At 47.7% G+C, this 20,276-nt stretch overlaps 1 protein-coding gene across 3 annotated transcripts in view; it reads right to left on the bottom strand.

The window, feature by feature from the left end:
• LOC102452987 (alpha-2-macroglobulin-like protein 1) overlaps positions 1-20,276 on the bottom strand; it is a 48,871-nt gene that overhangs the window by 27,870 nt on the left and 725 nt on the right. For 2 of the 3 annotated variants that reach the window (XM_089771760.1, XM_025183031.3), the window contains exons 2-15: positions 19,989-20,172; positions 18,080-18,242; positions 14,954-15,006; positions 14,161-14,181; positions 11,869-12,028; positions 10,897-10,981; positions 9,569-9,683; positions 5,948-6,059; positions 5,046-5,155; positions 4,377-4,544; positions 2,954-3,184; positions 2,325-2,388; positions 1,773-1,918; positions 21-170 (exon numbers count right to left, since the gene is read on the bottom strand). In XM_089771760.1, coding sequence (XP_089627886.1) covers positions 21-170; positions 1,773-1,918; positions 2,325-2,388; positions 2,954-3,184; positions 4,377-4,544; positions 5,046-5,155; positions 5,948-6,059; positions 9,569-9,683; positions 10,897-10,981; positions 11,869-12,028; positions 14,161-14,181; positions 14,954-15,006; positions 18,080-18,242; positions 19,989-20,172 — 1,762 coding nt within the window. The remainder of the gene's footprint in view (positions 1-20; positions 171-1,772; positions 1,919-2,324; positions 2,389-2,953; positions 3,185-4,376; positions 4,545-5,045; positions 5,156-5,947; positions 6,060-9,568; positions 9,684-10,896; positions 10,982-11,868; positions 12,029-14,160; positions 14,182-14,953; positions 15,007-18,079; positions 18,243-19,988; positions 20,173-20,276) is intronic. The other variant, XM_025183032.3, reaches the window with a different exon arrangement.

The following is a 20,276-nucleotide window of genomic DNA, read 5'->3' as shown; positions in this document are numbered from 1 at the left end:
AGCGTAGTGGAGTCATTTACCAGGGAGTTGCTCAGCTGTCTCTCTGGCCTCATCAATAGGACACTCTGATCCACAGCTCGGACAGCGCACATGGATCTGGGAGCAGCCTGGATCCGGAGACTGACCTCAGATCCAGGGAGGGCCTCATCCTCTGAGAACTCTACCTTCACCTTGATGGGCACAAGGGAAAAGAACATGAGATGGGAGGGGAGAAAAGCAGGGAGAGAATTCCCTCTGCTGATCATCCTGCAGGTTGCTACAACAGAGAAGAGCCCCACATAGTCCAGGTGAAGGTAATCCCTAAGGGTTCACCTCAGGCAGAGCCAATTGCTTCAGGAGAGAATGAGGCAGCTATGGGAGCAGATGGCCCATGACTGGGGTTCTGAAGAGAAGGACAACTGAGGAATAAGGACAATTGAGGGTAGGAGCTGTAGCTTGGATAGATATCACTGCATGCCATGAATATTATTAGAGACACTTAACCAGAAGAACCAACAGCACAACCTGCTGAGAGTCCATCATTGCAGTGCTCTTCTCTCCACACCAGCTCTCCTCTGAATGCCAGGTCAAACTGAAAAGACTCAGTTGTCCTCTTTAAAGCCTCCATGGGACTGGCTTATGTTTCCTAAAGCAGTGGCTCTCAAGAGTTTCAGACTGCTGTATCCTGTCAGGAGTCTGATTTGTCTTGCATACCCCAAATTTCCTCTCACCTAACGACTTATTTACAAAATCAGAAGTGTCACAGCCCACTACTACTGAAAATACATTTGTACAATATTCTTATATATGAAATCAATTGCAATATAACTGTTGTGCTTGCATTTCAGTGTATATTATACTGAGCATTATAAACAAATCTGTATGACATTTTAGTGTGTACTGACTTCGCTGATGCTTTTCTGTAACCTGTTGTAAAGCTAGGCAAATATCTAGGGGCATGTCTACACAGCAGGCAAAAACTGAATTAAGTCATGCAACTTCAGTTACGTCAATTGCACAACTGAAGTTGAAATAGCTTAATTCAGCTTCTGGAACTGTCTACGCAGAAGAAAGTTGAAGGAAGAACACTCTTCCTTTGACTTCCCTTGCTCCTCATGAAACGAGGATTACAGGAGTCAGAGTAAGAAGTCCTCTAGCTCGACATGATTTCAAAATAAAGGCTTGCTGTGTAAATGAGCTCTTTGTTATTTCAGAATAACATCAGTTATTTGGAAATAATACTGCTGTGTAGACGTATCCTAGATGAGTTGATGTGCCTCCTGGAAAAAAAATACTAGTCAGTGCAAACATGAACCAACATATACCTTTCCTACCACACCAAAGATCTGTCTCAATGATTGTCCCTACTGAGAACCCCCAGGTTGAGAAGCACTATCCTAAGGCAATTGCTCACCCTATCTGATCATAGCTCCCTGTGACAGCTAGGCTCCTGTCGAACAATGGAGCTGTCAGTCCTCAAGAGTGAGATGTGTGTGCACAAGAAAAGGGCTTTCAGCTTGTGGTTAAGTATCTTGATGCCAAACGACATTAGAATGGTCCCAGATCTCAGGCCTTTCCAAACAGAGGGTCTTCAGTGACCCTTCCTCTACGAGCCTCAACAAATCCACACACTAAAACAGGTCCCTACATTCCCAGTGAATCTCTATTTCAGCCATTGAGTTACACATGGCCACTCACATGTAACTACTCCTCCCCCCCCCCCATAACTTTGTGGCATTCCTTCCCAGACACATATCCCCATGAACCCACAGCCCCTCAGCCATGAGTCCTACCTCATTTTTGAAGCACATGGAGACCCTGAAAGGGGCACTATCAGCTATGATTCCTCCAGTGGGGAAGATGACATAAACTACAATGGTAGGAGCGGGGGCATAGTCAGAGGTGAAGACCAGAGGGATGAAGAAGGTGCCCGTAATCACTGGATGGGGGAGGGTAGAGGGGAGAAAGAGAGAGGAAAAGGTGGTTATGTTTCCATCACCAAATGTACCAAGATCTTCCCTTTTGCCATCACTCTTCCTCTGCCATTTTGTTTCCTTTCTCCCTGTCTCTGCCTCATGGAACTGGGTCACATAGAACCAAGGAGAGTCCAGACAGACTCATGGAACAATCAGTCTCCCCATGGGCTCCTCAAGCTCTGACATGCCATTATAGATCTCTCTGTCTCTAACCATCACCTGCAGGGGCTAGAGTATCAGCTCATTGGGTGTTAGCAGATAGCAGTGAAATGCCCAGTTTTACCCTACATGGCTACATCATGGAGCAGAGCTTGTGGGGACACAGCAGAGAACAGAATGATCACTGTGTGAAGAGATGCCTGCACTTACTCTTAGAAGATCCAACCAAGAAAGTCTTCTGACCTGAAAGGACAATCCCCACTTTCCCCATGACCTGAGGGAGATGAGAGAAAAAGGCATGAGAGAAGGGCCAGGAAATGCCAGAAATACAGTGTGTAGCATGACAATATCACACAGACCAGGGTTCCCATGTATGGCACCGCGGCGAATGGAGAGCAGGTGGCTCGGGGAGCTACAGCGACTGGGATATGGAATCTTTTTCCGGTCAGGCACCAGGTCTGAGCCAGTGCGGTATGAGTTGTGAGCAAATGTCCCACCATTTTGATAGCTAATTGATGGACTCTGTGAAATTATTTAAGTGGCCCTGTTCATAATGGCAGTCGCCACATTGAATAAAGAGAAACAATAAATAAATGGCCACTGCACAAGACGTCTCATTGGGGGTGTGCGTGTGTGTGTGTGTGTGTGTGTGTGTGTGTGTGTGAGAGAGAGAGAGAGAGAGAGAGGTGTGTGTGAGAGAGAGATTGATCGTGTGTGTGAGACTCTCTCTCTCTCTCCCCCACCCCCTGGCCATACAGGGCTTGAGTCTGTTAGGGTTCCTTATCCAGCATCTTTATCCAGCATCACTACCACCCCCTTGCATTTCCCTAGCAACTCACATAGTAGGAAAAATCCACACTCTTGTGACCATAACTCAGGTCTTTCTGGTAAATTCTGAAGTCCACCTGCACCCTTTCATTTTTGCCACAGGGCAGCGTTTCTGGCACACGTACGATCCTGAGGAAGCTCTTGGCAGTGGTGTATAATGGCTGTATGAAGTAGTAGGCATTCTGGTAGTACACATTGACTGTCAGTGGTATGTATTCTGGGTCCTCAAGCAGGAATCTCCCCTGTCAGAAAATTAACAATGTGCTTTCTGGCTGAGTACAGGGGACCAACAGCCACTGTAGACTACAGGGCGAGGTGGGGGGGGCACTCTGCCCCCGGAAGGAGCAGGGCTTAGACGACCCAGACTGAAGTGTAGCGCTCCTTCTCAGTCCTCAGAGCTGCACAGAGCAGCGGAGCAGCGCTCCGGAGCTCCCAAAGCAATTCAAGGGATCCCAGGGTTCCATTGTTGCAGTAGTGGCAATGGGAACAGGGAGCTCCTGGGCTCTTTGAATCTCTGAGCCCCAGGGCTATTGCCCCCTTTGCTCCCGCCCCCTATCAGTGGGCCTGGCTGAGTACATCAGATGAGAGAAATTCTGGGATTGGTGGGAGTCAAGATTGTGGATATGATTTAGAGATCCTAGGCTAAATTCATTCCTGGAGTGAATCTACTGGCTTGAAAGGCATTACTCTACCTACTAACCGGCTTCCTAGGGAAGCTCATGATTGGAACAGTAGCAGGTCAGGATCGGGAGGTGCCAGCAGTTATGGGAGGAGTCAAGGACCACATAACAAGGATCCACAGTTTGGGAATAATGTACACGTGGGCTGTGTCTACATTGGCCCCTATTCCGTAATAGGGATGCAAATGTAGCACTTTGGAATAGGCAAATCCGCGGGGGATTTAAATATCCCCCGCGGCATTTGCATTAACATGGCTGCCACTTTTTTCCGGCTTGTAGATAAGCCGGAGAAAAGCGCCAGTCTGGACGCGATCCTCCGGAAAATAAGCTCTTTTCCGGAGGATCTCGTATTCCTACTTGAAAGGAATAAGGAATAAGAGATCCTCTGGAAAAGAGCTTATTTTCCGGAGGATCGCGTCCAGACTGGCACTTTTCTCCGGCTTATCTACAAGCTGGAAAAAAGTGGCAGCCATGTTAATGCAAATGCCGCGGGGGATATTTAAATCCCCCGTGGATTTGCCTATTCCAAAGTGCTACATTTGCATCCCTATTACGGAATAGGGGCCAATGTAGACACAGCCCAGGAGATGTTTGTTGGGAAGCCAAGAACTGGAATATCTAGGGGTAATATAAGTCCAAAGTATGGTTCCTCTTTAGAACTGGGCAGGGGAGACATCTGCAGAGCAATAAACTGGTTCTGGAAAGCTGTATAATTTCCATTGTTAGAAATCATGAGGAGACGGCTCTCACTCACCTCCAAAGAGACGGAGGAACCGTTCCAAGCATTCGTGTTTAGCTCAAAGGAAGCTCTCCCAGAGTCATCTGTGACATATGTCTGATTAAACTGCTGCCTGCTGTAGCTTACTATAAGGTAAACTGGTGTGTCACTCAGTGCATTGCCTTGGTGATCGACAACTTTAATCTGGGAATCACATGGGGGAGAGGAACACAAATTAATGGCATGGACACATGGACTCTCCAACTCCTTCTCACCTGAATTGCTGTATCTTATGGGCAGAGAGAACACCCCAATTGCCATCAACTTTGCCAGCACTGTTAGAGTCATCATCTCCTTTATTGCTGTGTGAAGAGACAGCACACAGACTCACGCTTGGGAACTTGGCCTATGTAATTCCAAACTTTCCAATGTTTGAATTTTCTGTGAGTTCTAACCCTGAACTCTGGATTCCCTGTATTTTTAGTCCTTGGGGCTTTTTAGCAACTAATATTGTTGTACAGAGTTTGCGCTTTTTATTCTAATGTCACAGACTTGTGCCTCAGTTTTCACCCCACCTCAACCAAATGTTGGGAATAACTTGGTCTCTATGGCATTCCAGAGCTTTTGTTCAGGACAGAGCAGTGTGAGGAGACATAGCTGGGAACACATTATTTCTGCTGTTTTCGCTGGACAGACAAGAATTACCTTCCCACCGTAGATCTCTCCAGTGTAGTAATAAGGGTTAACCTCCTCAAATGTGACTGTCCCAGCTGTCCGGGAGATGAAGAAGCTGCGGGAGGCATTGACCTGCACCTCTGAGTGAAAGGGAGAGGGGAAGAGATAGGAGGGAGGGAGGGAGACAGGGAACCAAGAACCATCTGTAGGGCAATTCCACTAGAACAGCGTTAGAGATCCCTTTTTGGGCCAGGGGCCATTAACCCACAGAAAAATCACTCAGGGGCCACACACAAGTGAGAAAACAAACCCTCACTGATGTGGCCCTGACTGAGAAGCAGAAAGACACTCCCCACATTTCCCTCTCACACCAGAGCCTAGGGGGCCCAGCCTAGTGGATTTTGTGTGCTCCAGCCCTGCAGTGGAGAAGCAGTGGGCAGGGGAGGGAGAGTTGGACCCAGGGGCTGGAACCAGTCAAACTGGGAGCTTCATGCAACCTCTGGGCCTGAGGTTCCCCACCCCTGCACTAGAGTGTAGGCCCTCTGGCAACACAAACGTGTAGTAGGCTGCAGATACTTTATACCCTCAGGGAGATGGTGATCTCGGGAACCTGGCTATTTGGTCTCTTCTTCCCAACTACGAATGGCTATGAGAGAGCTGCTGGTGATGCACTATGAGACCAGAGCACATCATCACTTTGGACCCACAAAGCAATATGCTTTATGGGCTTATAGTTCCAATGCCTACCCAGTGAGACAGGCCCACAGGACCCCCATGGGCTCAAAGAAAGGCCAGTCCCAGAGCTTCCTGTGAGCCTGTATGTCAGTGCTCTGAATGGATTAAGAACAGGGCTCTTTGATGTTCCTGATAATACTAGTGCATCTTTATTCAGGTGACTTTCTTACTCCTTTCAGAGGCAACTCTGAAGTTACCTGTGCCATCCTCTACCAGAGTGGCCACTGCATCGATGTTGTTGCGGTAATCAGAGATCTGGTTGAAGGCAGAAAGATTCACAGACGTGGAGAAACAACCCATCTTATCAGTCTGAAAAAGAGAGAGAGAGAGAGAGAGAACAGAATGATTGGCGCTGGGACAGTGCAGCCCTGCAGGAGAGACGGAGCTACCTCTGGTCAAACAGAACCCCTCCTCCTAGGGAGCTCAGCCCACTTGCTGCTGCAAGGCACGTTAAGGGAGTGTCTACACTGTGGCTGGGACAATGCTTCCAAGCATGGGGACACAGAGGTACCAGCTCTGCTCAAGCTAGCATGGTAACCACGGCAGCATGGCTGCAGCCCCACTGCTCTTTTTAGGGCACTACAACACAGAACTAGCAAGTGTCTGTTATCCAAGCTGGGAAGCACCTTCCCAGAGTCTGTGGAGACTAAAACTTGGTTGTTGTAGGCACATGGGGCTGAGTCTTTGGCTCCTGTCTGCACTGCCACACCACAAGACATGGGGCCATCAACATCTGGATCTCAGCACCAAAGAGAGAGAGAAGTGGTTGGCCAGCTGGCAATTTTGGAGTAGAAAGGGAGGTCAGTGCAGAGGTTGTCCTTTTTGTGATGAAAAGGCTACTCTGTTGCCCACTTAAAGGGCTTTCTCATGTTAATATGTTTTACTTTAAAACTGGAATGATTCACTGGGAAACACTGCATAAAACTGCCTGGGCTAGAAAAGAGAATAGGCAAGGGATGAAATATCAAATAAGGGACAACTGCCAAAATGATTAACAATAGAGTCAATGGCAGCAAGTTTCGGGACCATGGAACAAAAAGAGGTTTTAGGCAAGGGTGACATCAATCACAAATAAGTAGGGCTGGCAATGAATCAGTTAGCTTACACAGTTAATTAAAACATTTAATCATGATTTCAAAAGTTAATTGGAATTAATTGCAGTAAAACGGCAGTTATACAATAAGGCTACATCTACACTGCCCAGTCTTGCGCAAGAACATATGCAAATGAGGTGCGGCGATGAATATCGCCATGCTTCATTTGCATACTTAATGAGCCACCATTTTTGTGCAATGGGCTTTTGCGCAAGAAGGAGCTGTCTACACTGCTCCTTCTTGTGCAAAAACCCCTTCTTGTGCAACAGCCTTCCTGCCACTTATTTTCGGAGAGAGAGAGAGAGAGAGAACACAAGATGATTGGCGCTGGGACAATACAGCCCATCAGGGTTCTGTAGGTGACTCACGAGACATTTTGTTACAATTGCTCACAAGTAGGATTGCCAGATTCTGCTGATTTCCATCCATGTCATTTTTTCCTACTGGTATTACTGAAGTAACAGCACAAAGAAAGGGCATGTGCAGTGAGATGTATGCTGATTGCACACTGCATTGACTGTGAGAACCATGTGCTCCCTCTGCATCCAGTCTATGTGCTGCTGTGGTTCAGCTGGCACAGCCCTCAAATTCTAGGTGTGCAAACGCAGTTAGCAAAGCTATCATATCCCAGAAGACAATCTTGAAGCCCACTGAGATGAAGAAGGGCCACTCGTGTAATCCACTCACTACCTTAGCTTGCACATTACTGCTTAAATATTTATTTGTATTAAGAATATTTGCACTGTTAAAATGATAAACAAAAGAAATAATAATGTTCAGTTCATCTCATAAAAGTATTGTCGTGCAATTTCTTTATCATGAAGGTGAAATTTAGCAATGTAGATTTTTTTGTTATATAATTGCACTCAAAAACAAATCAGTGTAAAACTTAGAATCCACAAGTCTACTCAATCCTACTTTTGTTCAGCCAATTGCTAAGGCAAACAAGTTTGGTTACATTTATGCGAAATAATATTGTGCTGTTCTTCTTTACAATGTCACTGAAAAGTGAGAACAGGCATTTGCATGGCATTTTTGTAGCTGGCCTTGCAAGGTATTTATGTGCCAGATATGCTAAACTTTCATATGCTACTTCTTGTTTTTGCCACCATTTCAGAGGACATGCTTCCATGCTGAGGACACTCATAAAATATGCTAATTATGTTTGTGAATGAATTTCTTGGGGGAGAATTGTATGTCTCCTGCTCTTTACTCTCATTCTGCCATATTTTCCATGTTATAGCAGTCTCAGGTGATGACCCAGCTATGTTGTTTATTTTAAGAACACGTTCATGGGGGTTTTGAAAAAACACAAATCATAGACTCCGAGGGCTGGAAGAGACCCCAGGAGGTCATTGATTCCAGCCTCCTGCCCAATACAGGGCCAATGCCAACTAAATCATCCCAGCCAGGGCTTTGTCAAACTGGGACTTAAAAACCTCTAGGGATGGAGATTACACCACCTCGCTAGGCAACCCATTCCAGTGCTTCACCACCCTCCTATGCTTTTCCGGAAAAGGGATGCAGATTAGACACATCGGAATAGCAAAATCCGTGGGGGATTTAAGTACTTGAAAGTACTTGATTCAAGTACTTGAAAGTAGGAATAAGAGATCCTCCGGAAAAGGGCTTATTTTCCGGAGAATCACATCTAGACTGGCGCTTTTCTGCGGCTTATCCCCAAGCCGGAAAAAAGTGGCAGCCATGTAAATGCAAATGCCGTGGGGGATATTTAAATCCCCCGTGGATTTTGCTATTCCGATGTGTCTAATCTGCATCCCTTTTCCGGAAAAGGGATGCAGTGTAGACTCAGCCCTAGTGAAATAGCTCTTCCTAATATCCAACCTAGACTTCCCCCACTGTAACTTGAACAAAGAAGGTACCAATCTGAGGTTTCTAAAAACAGCTACAGCATTCAACCTAATGTTTAGGAATCTGAAAGGCCTTCCAGAATCTGAGTGGGGCAAAGTGTGGAACATGCTTTCAAAAGTCTTAAAAGAGCAACACTCTGAAACTACAGAACCCAAACCACCAAAGAAAGAGAATCAACCTTCTACTGGTGGCATTTAACACAGATAATGAAATTGAACATGTGTCAGCCTGCACTACTTTGGATTGTTACCAAATACAACCTGTCATCAGTATGGATGCATACCCTGGGGGGACATACGTGTCATGTGAATGCCTGTTTTCACTTTCAGGTGACATTGTAAATAAGAAGTGGGCAGCATTATCTCCCTACTGCAAATGTAAACAAATGAACAAGAAGTAGGACTGAGTAGACTTGAAGGCAACAAGTTTTACACTGTTTTATTTTTGAATGCAGCTCTTTTGTTTCTACATTTATAAATCACACTTTCATGACAAAGCAATTGCACTACAGTACTTGTATAAAGTGAATTGAAAAACACTACTTCTTTTATTTCTGTTTACAGCATTTCTTTTTACAGTGTATTTGTAATAAAAAATGGTACACTTTGAATTCTAGGTTGTAATTGAAATCAATATTGAAAATGTAGAAAACACCCACAAATATTTATATAAATGGTATTCTATTATTTTCTAAAGCACAATTAATCATGTAATTTAAAAATCATGACTAATCATGCAATTATCACTTAACAGCCCTAAAAACACATCTTGCATTGTATCCCTTTTCCCTTAGCCCACCTATGCTGGGCAGGATTTTCACTCTGTGGGGCTCAGCCCTTGCTACTGGCTCACCTGGTTGTTGTAATCTTGACAGAGAGGAGGTCGCTGGGCACTGTGGAAATACCACCAAGTCTTCTGGCACAGGCTCACCTGTATTTTCCCCTGCACGCCTTTCCCATAGATGTATCTGTGTGAGAAAGTGCCGGGGAGGGAACATGGAAAGGGACACATGCACACATTCACATACACACACAGAACAGGAGAATCTCTCTGGGTGGGTGTCCTTTAGTGTATCACCACATCTGATTCATTTCATAGAGATCCACAATGTCTGAAGTGTATCAATGTGGATGCAGCTGTACAAGCAATGAGAACCATGCTCTTGTCCAGTCTCAGGCATTAAGCAGGGCTGGCCTGGTCAGTATTTAGATGGAAGACCTCCAAGCAAAACCTAGGGCCTGCCGATTTCATTTTCTCAGAATATTCCCTCTGTGTCAATGCCCCAGAATTTCTCTATCTGCGTAAGCTTGTACCCTGCATCCATCACTAAGGTGTCTGAATGCATAATTCTAGGGATTCCTGTGCCGCAAGGAGTGAAGTGCTGTGAGAATTCAGCAGAGATACTCTGCTCTTTGGGCCTGTATCCAATTCCTGAGCCTCAAGAGATACTAGAAGCAAAATACTGCAGAGGATGGGCTCCTCTTCATCAAGATGTAATCCACATATTCTAGCCAAATTCCATCTGGCGTCATCTCATTCTGCCTCCCTAGAATATCCCCTCCTCCAGTGTCATCTGGTGGAATGGCTCTTCCTTTTCCCTTGCATTATCTTTTTTGCTAGGGCTTTTGTCTTCATTACACGGTGGATCAACACTGCAGCAATCAATCCCCCAAAGGTTGATTTATTATGTCTGCTTAGATATGATCAATCAATCTCTGAGCACTCTCCCATTGACTCCGGTACTTCCCCAGGAGGATAAGAGTAGCCAGGGGCAATGAGAGCACAGCCCCCACTGACCTTACTGCATGAAAGACACGATTGTAAGTATGTTGGTTTCAGCTATGCTATTTGCTGCAGTTGCATAGCTTAGATCAACAGGGAAGGGAGCATAGTGTAGACTGTGCTCCACCCCAAACATGGCTGCATTTCAGTGAGTATGTGAGCCCTGCATATACATTTTGTCAAGAGCTCTGAGATCCTTTAGCGTGAAAGGAGATAGAGCAATGGGAGACACTAATTAGTATAATTTTGCTATATTAATACCAGGAATGAATTTGACCAAATATAACTGAGTCATAGTAAAACATATCCCTTTGGGGTGCCTCTCATAGATGGGGAGGGGTACTCATTCTGGGCTGGAGTTTATTAGCAGCTCCCTCACCCCAAATCAGTTACCTCACCTGCCACATACGCGGAGTGGAAAGGTTTTATCCAAAGCATAAATCTGAGTCGGCCCCTCAAAAAACACTTCAAATTTAGGCAGCACTAGAAGAAAAGAACCAGAGAGAATGGAGGGAAAAGTCATGATCTGGTGAGGAACAGGCCATCAAGAGAATGCTCAGAGGGCTGGACCATGGCAGAGTTGGGGGTTGCATTTTTTTCTTTTATGAAATGTAGGTATAGTTCCACCCCAGGCTAATTCTCCGTATTGGTGCTGGATCTGTGGCTCTTTCAGACCCCAATTAAAAATGAGCTGTCTGTTAATTTCCCTTGTCTTATGACAGCTTTTTGCAATGAGTGGAGACAGAAAGAGGCTGCCATAGCTATCAATGTGCTCTTCTTATACCTCTATAAAGAGATCAGGCAGAAAATATTGAATTGTGAACTCTTTCACCAGCAGTTTTTAGAAAGCCACCTTGAATATTTCAAATAGAAAGGCGGGGTAAAAATATTTAATTAATTAAATAAATAAATTTAAATAAATAATAAAGGGATTATACAAATTCAGCTTTGCCCCTGGAAGTAAACAATGCACTCACATGATTTGGGAACATATATTCCACTGAAAGTCCCTTGGCACTTGGGCTCTTTTGAAGATCACCCCCTATTATCCTTGGTAGAGTCAGCTTTGTGGGATTAGCCAGATGTGACAAAAAGATCCAGTGTTGCTATTGTCCAGTCATAGCCTCTACAATCTGTACCTCACCAAACTGGTATGTACACATAGATCTCTTTGTCCACACTGAGCCAGAAGGTCACAGAATCATCTCCTTCCTTAGCAATATCCAGGGACTCCTTCTCCGATCAGACCAGATTTGATGCCCTTGCTTTTCAGATTTCTCATACCAAGATATAGTTCCTCTCCCCACATGTGATTTGCTCCCCAGACAGAATTCCCCCTGCCTTATAGCTGTCTTTCTCCACAGTCATACCATACTCCTCCACCGAAAAGCTGCTGTGTGCTTTCTCGTTGGCCACACTGATGATGTACGTCCCGAGTGGGGGCTCAGCAGCTAACTGGAAATATAGATCTGCAATGCCTTCCTGTGGAGTCACATCCAGCCACTGGCCTATCCGGTTATTATTAGGGTCCTGCACCCACAACAGAGAGGCATAATTAATTGCTTCAGCATCTAAATGATCCAGAATCCATACCATCTCGCTATTTCAAGGGTTCTAGATCGTATTATCTAACAGGTTCTTGTGACAGATGCAGTCACAGGAGACCCCTTGGCAGTACTTCCCAGGGTGCTGACAAAGCCACTGACACTTGCCTGCCTGCTCTCTGGGGCTTCTCACCACCCTGTCCTGCTGGGCCAGCTCCCTGGTCTGCCCCGGCCAAGGCACTGACTTGAGATCACTGACCCGCATCCAGGAGCAGGACAGACACTGAAACTCTTCAGGCCCAATGAAAATGCAGTTTGGGGCCCAGCTTCTTGGATACCACTCCCAAAATGGGATCACAACCCCAAAGGAATTATTTAGGTAAGCTTCCTTCACAATGAAAGGGGGAACAATTACTCTGGGCTTGATAATACAATCACTTTTATTTACTAAGTCCAAGCAGTAGGATTTAAGTGGTTGCAAGCAGGAGTGGCCCGAGGCCGGCTGCGGCAGCTGGCACCCCAGGCAGAGCGTGCAATCGGCGCCCCCGCCTACAGGGCCATCAATGGACTGACGTCATCGGCGGGCACCCCGGGTGGCGGTGCCCTAGGCGGCAGCTGAATCTGCCTATAGCCACAGGCCGCCTCTGGTCGTAAGTGAGAACAGGCAGAGCAAAGTAGATTATGAATTCAAAATAACAGAAAATGCGTAACTAATTCTAACACTGAAACCTTAGTACAAACTTATTACAAACTCATCCTAAACCTGTTCTTGTTCCAGCTAAACCTTCAAACCAGGGAAGTGTCCTTTTCCCTAGGGTCTTTAGTTAACCCCCTGGGTGTGCCATGCCAGGCAAAGACAAAGAAACTCCTAGCTTCCTATGTTTTATACATACCACTTTTCCATGGACAATTACTTGGTCCGTCCCTACCAGTTGGGGTGGATATATGACTTCCTAAGATCAACCACTGCTAAGACTTAAAGGACAAAAGCAGATATTTACAGTTGTCATCTGGACATTTACAGTACGTCTAGACTACATGGCTCCATCGACGGAGCCATGTAGATTAGTGTACTTGAAAAAGGGAAATGAAGTGGTGATTTAAATAATCGCCGCTTCGTTTACATCAAAATGGCTGCCGCACTGTGCCGATCAGCTGTTTGGCAGCACAGCGTGGTAATCTGGATGCTCCGCGGTCGACAAGGGAAGCCCTTGTCAACCGCCCCGGTAAACCTCATTCCATGACAAGGGCTTCCCTTGTCGACCGCAGAGCGACCAGACTACCGCGCTGTGCCGCCAAACAGCTGATCAGCACGGCATGGCAGCCATTTTGATGTAAATGAAGCAACCATTATTTAAATCACTGCTTCATTTCTCTATGTCTAGAAACCTCATCTACATGGCTCCGTCAACGGAGCCACGTAGTCTAGACATACCATGAGGGTAACATCCTTGGTGGCTTTCCATTGCACATTTAAAACCATAAAGCATTCTATACTTCATATATCTAACTTTCCACACAAGAATGATACATACATCAAAATAAGATATACAGATCCAGTGGATTATGACATGAAGACTGATAGGTTACGCAAGATTATTTGTCCACAGCACCTTTGAGTCAGGCATATCTGTGTCTACAAGTCCATTTTATACAGCATGGAGGAGGGGAGTGTCCGTCACAGTTCTAAATAGGCCTTTGACTGTGGAATCCAAGTTCTAAAGCTTCTAGAATCAATTGTCTCTTGGTTTAGATAGACATATGGCTTAGATATTCTAGAAATCCTGAAGACTACATAGTTGTAGCTTCTAAGACCTGTGATGAAAACTTCTCTATAGAAGACATCCCTTTCTAAATTGTAATCATAAGGCTCCAAAGTCAGTTCCTAGTCATGCTGCTGTAAATCTCAATAAACTCCAATTTGTACTGGTGTAACAAAGCAGAACTTGGTTCAAAGTCTCAAGAATACAGAAGGAAGCCCTGAAGACATATACATTCTACAACCCATTAACTTCTAAAATTCAAAACATAGATGTGTGGCATCTACATAGTCAAGAATGCAGACAGATTAGTTCAACCTGCACCAAAATACCTTTTGTGTGTGTGCGTGGCACTCACCTGAAGGAACACCAGTGGGTACTGGGGGAGGGAAGGAAAAAGAGCTACATTAGAAGAGATAAGAAAACACTCAGCAGTGTAAACAATACATTAGGAACACAAAGTTTCTCAAGGAGAGCAGTTTGATCAATGACCTGGGAGCTCTGCTCAGGGACAAACAATACTAATTGTGTATGGGTCATCAGGAAGTGGAGGCATTGGCACAGACCATTGCAATGAGGCCTGGAGTGTAAGAGCTGGGTTGATAATCATGGCATGTTTGCAAACAGATTATCCTACAATATTCCCTACCTGTGGGTGTTTGACACTAGCTCAGACTCTGCTATGGAATGTCCGTTCTTTAGAAGAGTCCCAGGTAAATACGAGCTGGAGGGAGCTCTCACTACAAAACAATCAACTCCTAACAGTACCTCCAAAAGAGCCTAACAAATAAGTGCTCCTATGCCATCCTTGGAGTGGAGACTGCACCCACACAGCCAGTGGAAGGAATAAACAGACATTCAATAAGGAATCAGAATTTACATTTCTGTGTTGGTCAGCCATCATGCTGACACCATGCTCAGTAATTGACTCTATGCTCAGCAATTGGATACCATTCCCATCTATCTTTAACAGTGGATTATGAATTATTATTCTGGATGTTACTTTTCTTCAGACACTTCACAAACAAGGCCCGTGTATGTATTTGGGACCTAAAGAAGAGTCAAAACTTGGACAAGGATAGTGGAAGACTAAGGCAGAAGGGATATAGAACAGGGGAGACTCCTTCACATCCTGTCATACATGGTCTTACCGTGTCATTGAGTGGAATGAAATCCTCATTCAGGGTCACAATTCTAAATTTCACTGAGAGGGGGAAAGAAAATGGAAAAAAATATAGAAGATGAAGAACTATCAGTTATTTATCTCAGTTTTGCCCTGTAGCTTACCTGCTATTCCAGCCCTGGGTTCCCCTCACAGCCCTGCCAGTGCCCCTCAGTCCTGCCCTGCAGCCCCCTGCTATTCCAGCCCTGGGATCCCCACACAGCCCTGCCAGTGCCCCTCAGTCCTGCCCTGTAGTCCCCTGCTATTCCAGCCCTGGGCTCCCCTCACAGCCCTGCCAGTGCCCCTCAGTCCTGCCCTGCAGCCCCCTGCTATTCCAGCCCTGGGCTCCCCTCACAGCCCTGCCAGTGCCCCTCAGCCCTGCCCTGCAGCCCCCTGCTATTCCAGCCCTGGGATCCCCACACAGCCCTGCCCTGCAGCCCCCTGCTATTCCAGCCCTGGGCTCCCCTCACAGCCCTGCCAGTGCCCCTCAGTCCTGCCCTGCAGCCCCCTGCTATTCCAGCCCTGGGATCCCCACACAGCCCTGCCAGTGCCCCGCAGTCCTGCCCTGCAGTCCCCTGCTATTCCAGCCCTGGGATCCCCACACAGCCCTGCCAGTGAAGTTCACACATAAGCTGGGCTGTACATAGCACATGATGCTGGGGGAATTCCTGGGTGGGGTAAAGTTGCCATGGCTAGTGGTATAGTGGCACATTGGTGTAACCCCCAAGGAGATTACTTGGATTCCCGGGGCCTTGTCTGCTGGCAGCTCAGGGAGAGGCACTCTGAGTTTGCCTTGGCTCCCCCTCCCTACCAGGGCCAGAGTCTGCCCGGCAACCCATAGGAAGTGAGATGCCCCTCCCAGGGGGAAAGAGAGACAATTGTTGGGGGGAGTCTGGAGCCAGCAGGGCAAGGGGAGGACTGGCTGTGTGGGAGCTAGTAAGCCCCAGGCCTGCATGCAGGGTTCCCCCTGAGAACTAGCCTCTAGGGACCTGAAGGCAGGATCCCTCAGCTGGGTTTTATGTCTCCACTGTTGAGTCCCAGTTTGTGGAGTTTGCTGGGAGGCTTCCCCAGCCAGGCTGAGTTGGCTCTCCAGCTCCCGGGGTGAGACCAGTCACCGCATGGTCAGCTCGGCTCCAACTGCGAGTTCAGGGCTGCTGCCTGCTGTGTGGGTCTGAATGCTGGGCTAGGAGGTTATAGTTTGAATTTTGGTGCTGTTGTGTGGCCTGCACCTTGAGCCCGGCACCCCTTCGCGGTGAGGGGAAATTCTGGGACCGAAGCAGCCTGATTCCTGGCTGAAGAGGATCCCTGAGAAGAGAGCAGCCCCTCTGCAGTGACTGAGTCATCTCTCAACCAGAGGCTCATTCATGGAGTGTGTGAGTGCACCAATTTTTAGTTAGGCAGGAAATTTGTTTGGGGATTTTATTACCTGAAGCATATTAAACCTGTGGAGGGATTTGCTGCCTTCTCCCATGTGAGAGTCCTTTGGGCTGTACTGGACCTAGTCAGCCCCACTGCTAAACCACTGCAGAGAAGGATTTTGTGGTCAACAGTCATCAAGGGCCCCAACAAAGTACGTGTACCAACGGGGCACTGATCTTACAGTTGCTGGGCACCGGTGACCCTAAAAATAGTGTTTTGCCTTGTTCTGTTCTATTTGTCTCCTGTTTAATATAATTGTGTTTTTTATAGTGTATGTGCTTGTTCTATTTTCTGGGAGTCTCCAACTATCTGGCAAATACTTGGGGATTACCCAGGGCTAGAATTTTCCTCCCAAGCTGCCCTGGTGACCCTGCCAGGAAGGAGTGAGGGGGGTGGAGGCACCGCCAAATAAATCCATCAGAAAAAATAAAGTTGAGTGGGTGGCGGGATCTAGAAGAACCCAGACCTATCCATCAAAACCTGTAAGGAGATTGGCTTTAAAGAAGGTAACCAGGTGGAGAGGGGGCACTACATTGGGAATAGGCTCAGGCTGGAAAAAGGCCTAGAACACATTGTGCTCTGGTGTTCCTGGACCAATAGAAAGGGGCTTTGTGGCTGAATGCATTGCTGTAACACAACCTGGCTACATCTACACTGGCCCCTTCTCTGGAAGAGGCATGCTAATTTCAAATTTGGGAATAGGGAAATCCACGGGGGGATTTAAATATCCCCCGCGGGATTTAAATAAAGATGGCCGCCGCTTTTTTCCCGGCCTGAGGAAAAGCCGGAAAAGAGCGTCTAGACTGGTGCGATCCTCCGGAATAAAGCCCTTGAAAGTAGGAATAAGAGATCCTCCGGAAAAGGGCTTTATTCCGGAGGATCGCGCCAGTCTAGACGCTCTTTTCCGGCTTTTCCCCAGGCCGGGAAAAAAGCGGCGGCCATCTTTATTTAAATCCCGCGGGGGATATTTAAATCCCCCCGTGGATTTCCCTATTCCAAAATTCGAAATTAGCATGCCTCTTCCGGAGAAGGGGCCAGTGTAGACGTAGCCCTCGTGCGCCACTCTAATAATCTTTGTACAAAATATGCCTTCTGAAGTATCATTTGAAAACTAACTACTTGTGAGGCACCCCAGGCTGCAGGCCATAGTCTCTCTGTAATGGATTGCACCCTGGAATGTCATACCCTTATGTGGCTGTCCAATTCAGCCTGACAACTTAGATGCATTTCGAGTTTCTGCTGAAGGCTGATATGGCCCTCAGGTAAACTGAAAAAACAACAAATGGTCTGGTAGCATTTTATAGACTAACAAAACATGTAGAAGGTATCATGAGCTTTCGTATGCACAGCCCATTTCTTCAGATGACCAGAGTGTTGGATGTCTAGGACCAAAATAAATAGGGGAGATGGGGGGGGGGCAGTGGAAGAAGGGAAAATTGGGAGGGAGGGAGGAAGGGAGGGAGGGATAAGAAAAGGCACTGGGTAAAAAATATATCAAGGAAAAGCCAAGTCTATAAGCACCTAAAGACTAGATAAACAAAGGGGGCAAATAAGAACCGAAAAGGGTGCAACAGTATTGGGAAACCCCCCAGACACCCTGTTCAAGAAGATCTGCCCAGGCTGTGTGCAGGGGAAGGTGTATGTCAATGGACATACACAAATATGGGCACTGTCTGCTCCTGGCTGGAGCTCTCACCTGTCTGTCCTGGTTTGTAAATGGGCTTGTCTGTCTGGATGAAGGTGCCACTGTTGACTCTGCGGATCAGGACCTTCTTTTCCTCATGAATATCAATCCTACGGCCAGTGATGAACAGTTTGATGCTAACAACTTCCTCTGTGCTGTTAGCTGGAAGCACAACCTGAATATGAGGACACGGAGAGAGGGAGCCATTGCCAGGTTAAATCTCTGGAGTCCTGGTCAGAAGAGGGGGAGGGGGAGAAGAAGAGGGAGGGAATAGCTAAACCTTCCCTCACCCCGAGGCAAGTACAGGCAGTCCCCGGGTTACGTACAAGATAGGGACTATAGGTTTGTTCTTAAGTTAAATTTGTATGTAAGTCGGAACTGGCTCCAGATTCAGCCGCTGCTGAAACTGATCAGCGGCTGACTACAGGAAGCCCTAGGCAGAGTTGCTCTGCCCCCGGCTTCCTGGAATCAGCCACTGATCAGTTTCAACAGCGGCTGAATCTGGACTCCTGGGACAGAACAGCTGGGGCGCTGCCGGGTTGGTCCCTGCAGGACCAACCCGGCAGCACCCCAGCTGCTCTACCCCAGGTGTCCTGCAACAAAAGCCTGGTTTGCTGGGGGTGGGGGGGCGCACTAGCTGCGCCCCCTCCCCCCCAGCAGACCAGGGAGACCCGAGCAAAGCCGCGGAGGTGCAGAGGTCCCGCCGCCTCTGCGGCTTTGCTCCTGTCTCCCTGCTGTGCTGGGGGACTCCCCCCCAGCACAGCAGGGAGACCCGAGCAAAGCCGCGGAGGCGCAGAGGTCCCGCCGCCTCTGCGGCTTTGCTCCTGTCTCCCTGCTGTGCTGGGGGACTCCCCCCCAGCACAGCAGGGAGACCCGAGCAAAGCCGCAGAGGCGGGGGACCCCGCCGCCTCTGCGGCTTTGCTCCGGGGCAAAGGAGCAAAGCCGCACGGGCAGCGGGGTCCCGCCGCCTGTGCGGCTTTTGCTCGGGTCTCCCTGCTGTGCTGGGGAGTCCCCGCCAGCACACCAGGGAGACCCGGAGCAGCTTTTCTCGCCCCAGAGGACGCGGTGGCGGGACCGCTGCGCTCTGGGTGGTCCTGTCGCCCGCGAGCTCCGGGGCGAGAAAAGCCCCGTTCGTAAGTGCGGATCCGACATAAGTCGGATCTGCGTACGTCGGGGACTGCCTGTAACTGAAAAATCTCCTGTCCTCAGATCCTCAGATCCAGATTCAGCTGAGAACCCACTTGGTATGGTCTTTGCCCATTTCCTTGAAAGTGAGGAGGCTGCAATAGCAGGGGAAAGGAGACTAGTGATGCCTCTGAGCCCATATAGCTTGGGGGGGAGGGTAGGCAAAGGCTCCAAGAGGACAGAAAGGGAGAAAAAGTTAGCAAAGAAGCATAAGGAGAGAGGGCAGCAGTGTACTCAGCAACCACTTCCATGGTGCTAGTCTTTAGAGTGGTGGCAGTAGGCAGCCCAGGTCCTGTTAGTCAATGAGAGAACCAGAGAAAGCCACAGGGTCTACCTGTGTCCAGCAGCCTCAGTAAAGAAAACACAGCTACGTAATAGCTCTCTTATACTCAAGGGTTACAACCTAGGCAAACCCCTTCACCCCAGCTCTCTACAAAGATTCCCTTCTTCTGGGAATCAGCCATTCCAATGCAGCTTATAAATTACATACACACACATTCCCCTCAGGCAGCCTCTGTGTGAACTGGATTACTGGGCCTCAGTCCAGCCCCTCACAGGACTAGTGCCTACATCATACAACCAAGCACCATTGTACTTGGCACTTCCTGGCCTCCTCACTGGCTATCCACAGGGTACAGCCACAAGGGGTTGCCAAGCCACCTGCCCCTATGCTATGGCCCTTGAAGAGAGGGGAATATTGGAGGAGGAGCAAAAGGGTTGGCAGGTGGACGCTCACCTGGAACTTTCTGCACTCAAAGATCTTTTTCTTCATGATCTCTTTTCGCAACAAGACATCCTGTCCCCCAGAGCGCTCCAGCAGCAGGGTCACAAAGAGCTTCCCTGCATTATAAGTGACATGCACGCAGGCAGCCTGGGATGATGGGTAGTGGAGGTCTGCAGGGATCACCACCATGTAATGTCTGCAGCAAGGAGGAAACAGGTGAATCAGAGTGAGTAGTCAGTGACAAATGCAGGCATCACTACACACACACACTGCCCAGCAGGCCTGGGAGGGATAGGCTGT

This window comes from Pelodiscus sinensis, chromosome 1, assembly GCF_052426305.1.
Source record: "Pelodiscus sinensis isolate ZL-2025 chromosome 1, ASM5242630v1, whole genome shotgun sequence".
Taxonomy (NCBI): domain Eukaryota; kingdom Metazoa; phylum Chordata; order Testudines; family Trionychidae; genus Pelodiscus; species Pelodiscus sinensis.
The sequence above is the reverse complement of the archived record's forward strand: the minus strand, read 5'-3'. Positions and strand labels throughout refer to the sequence as shown.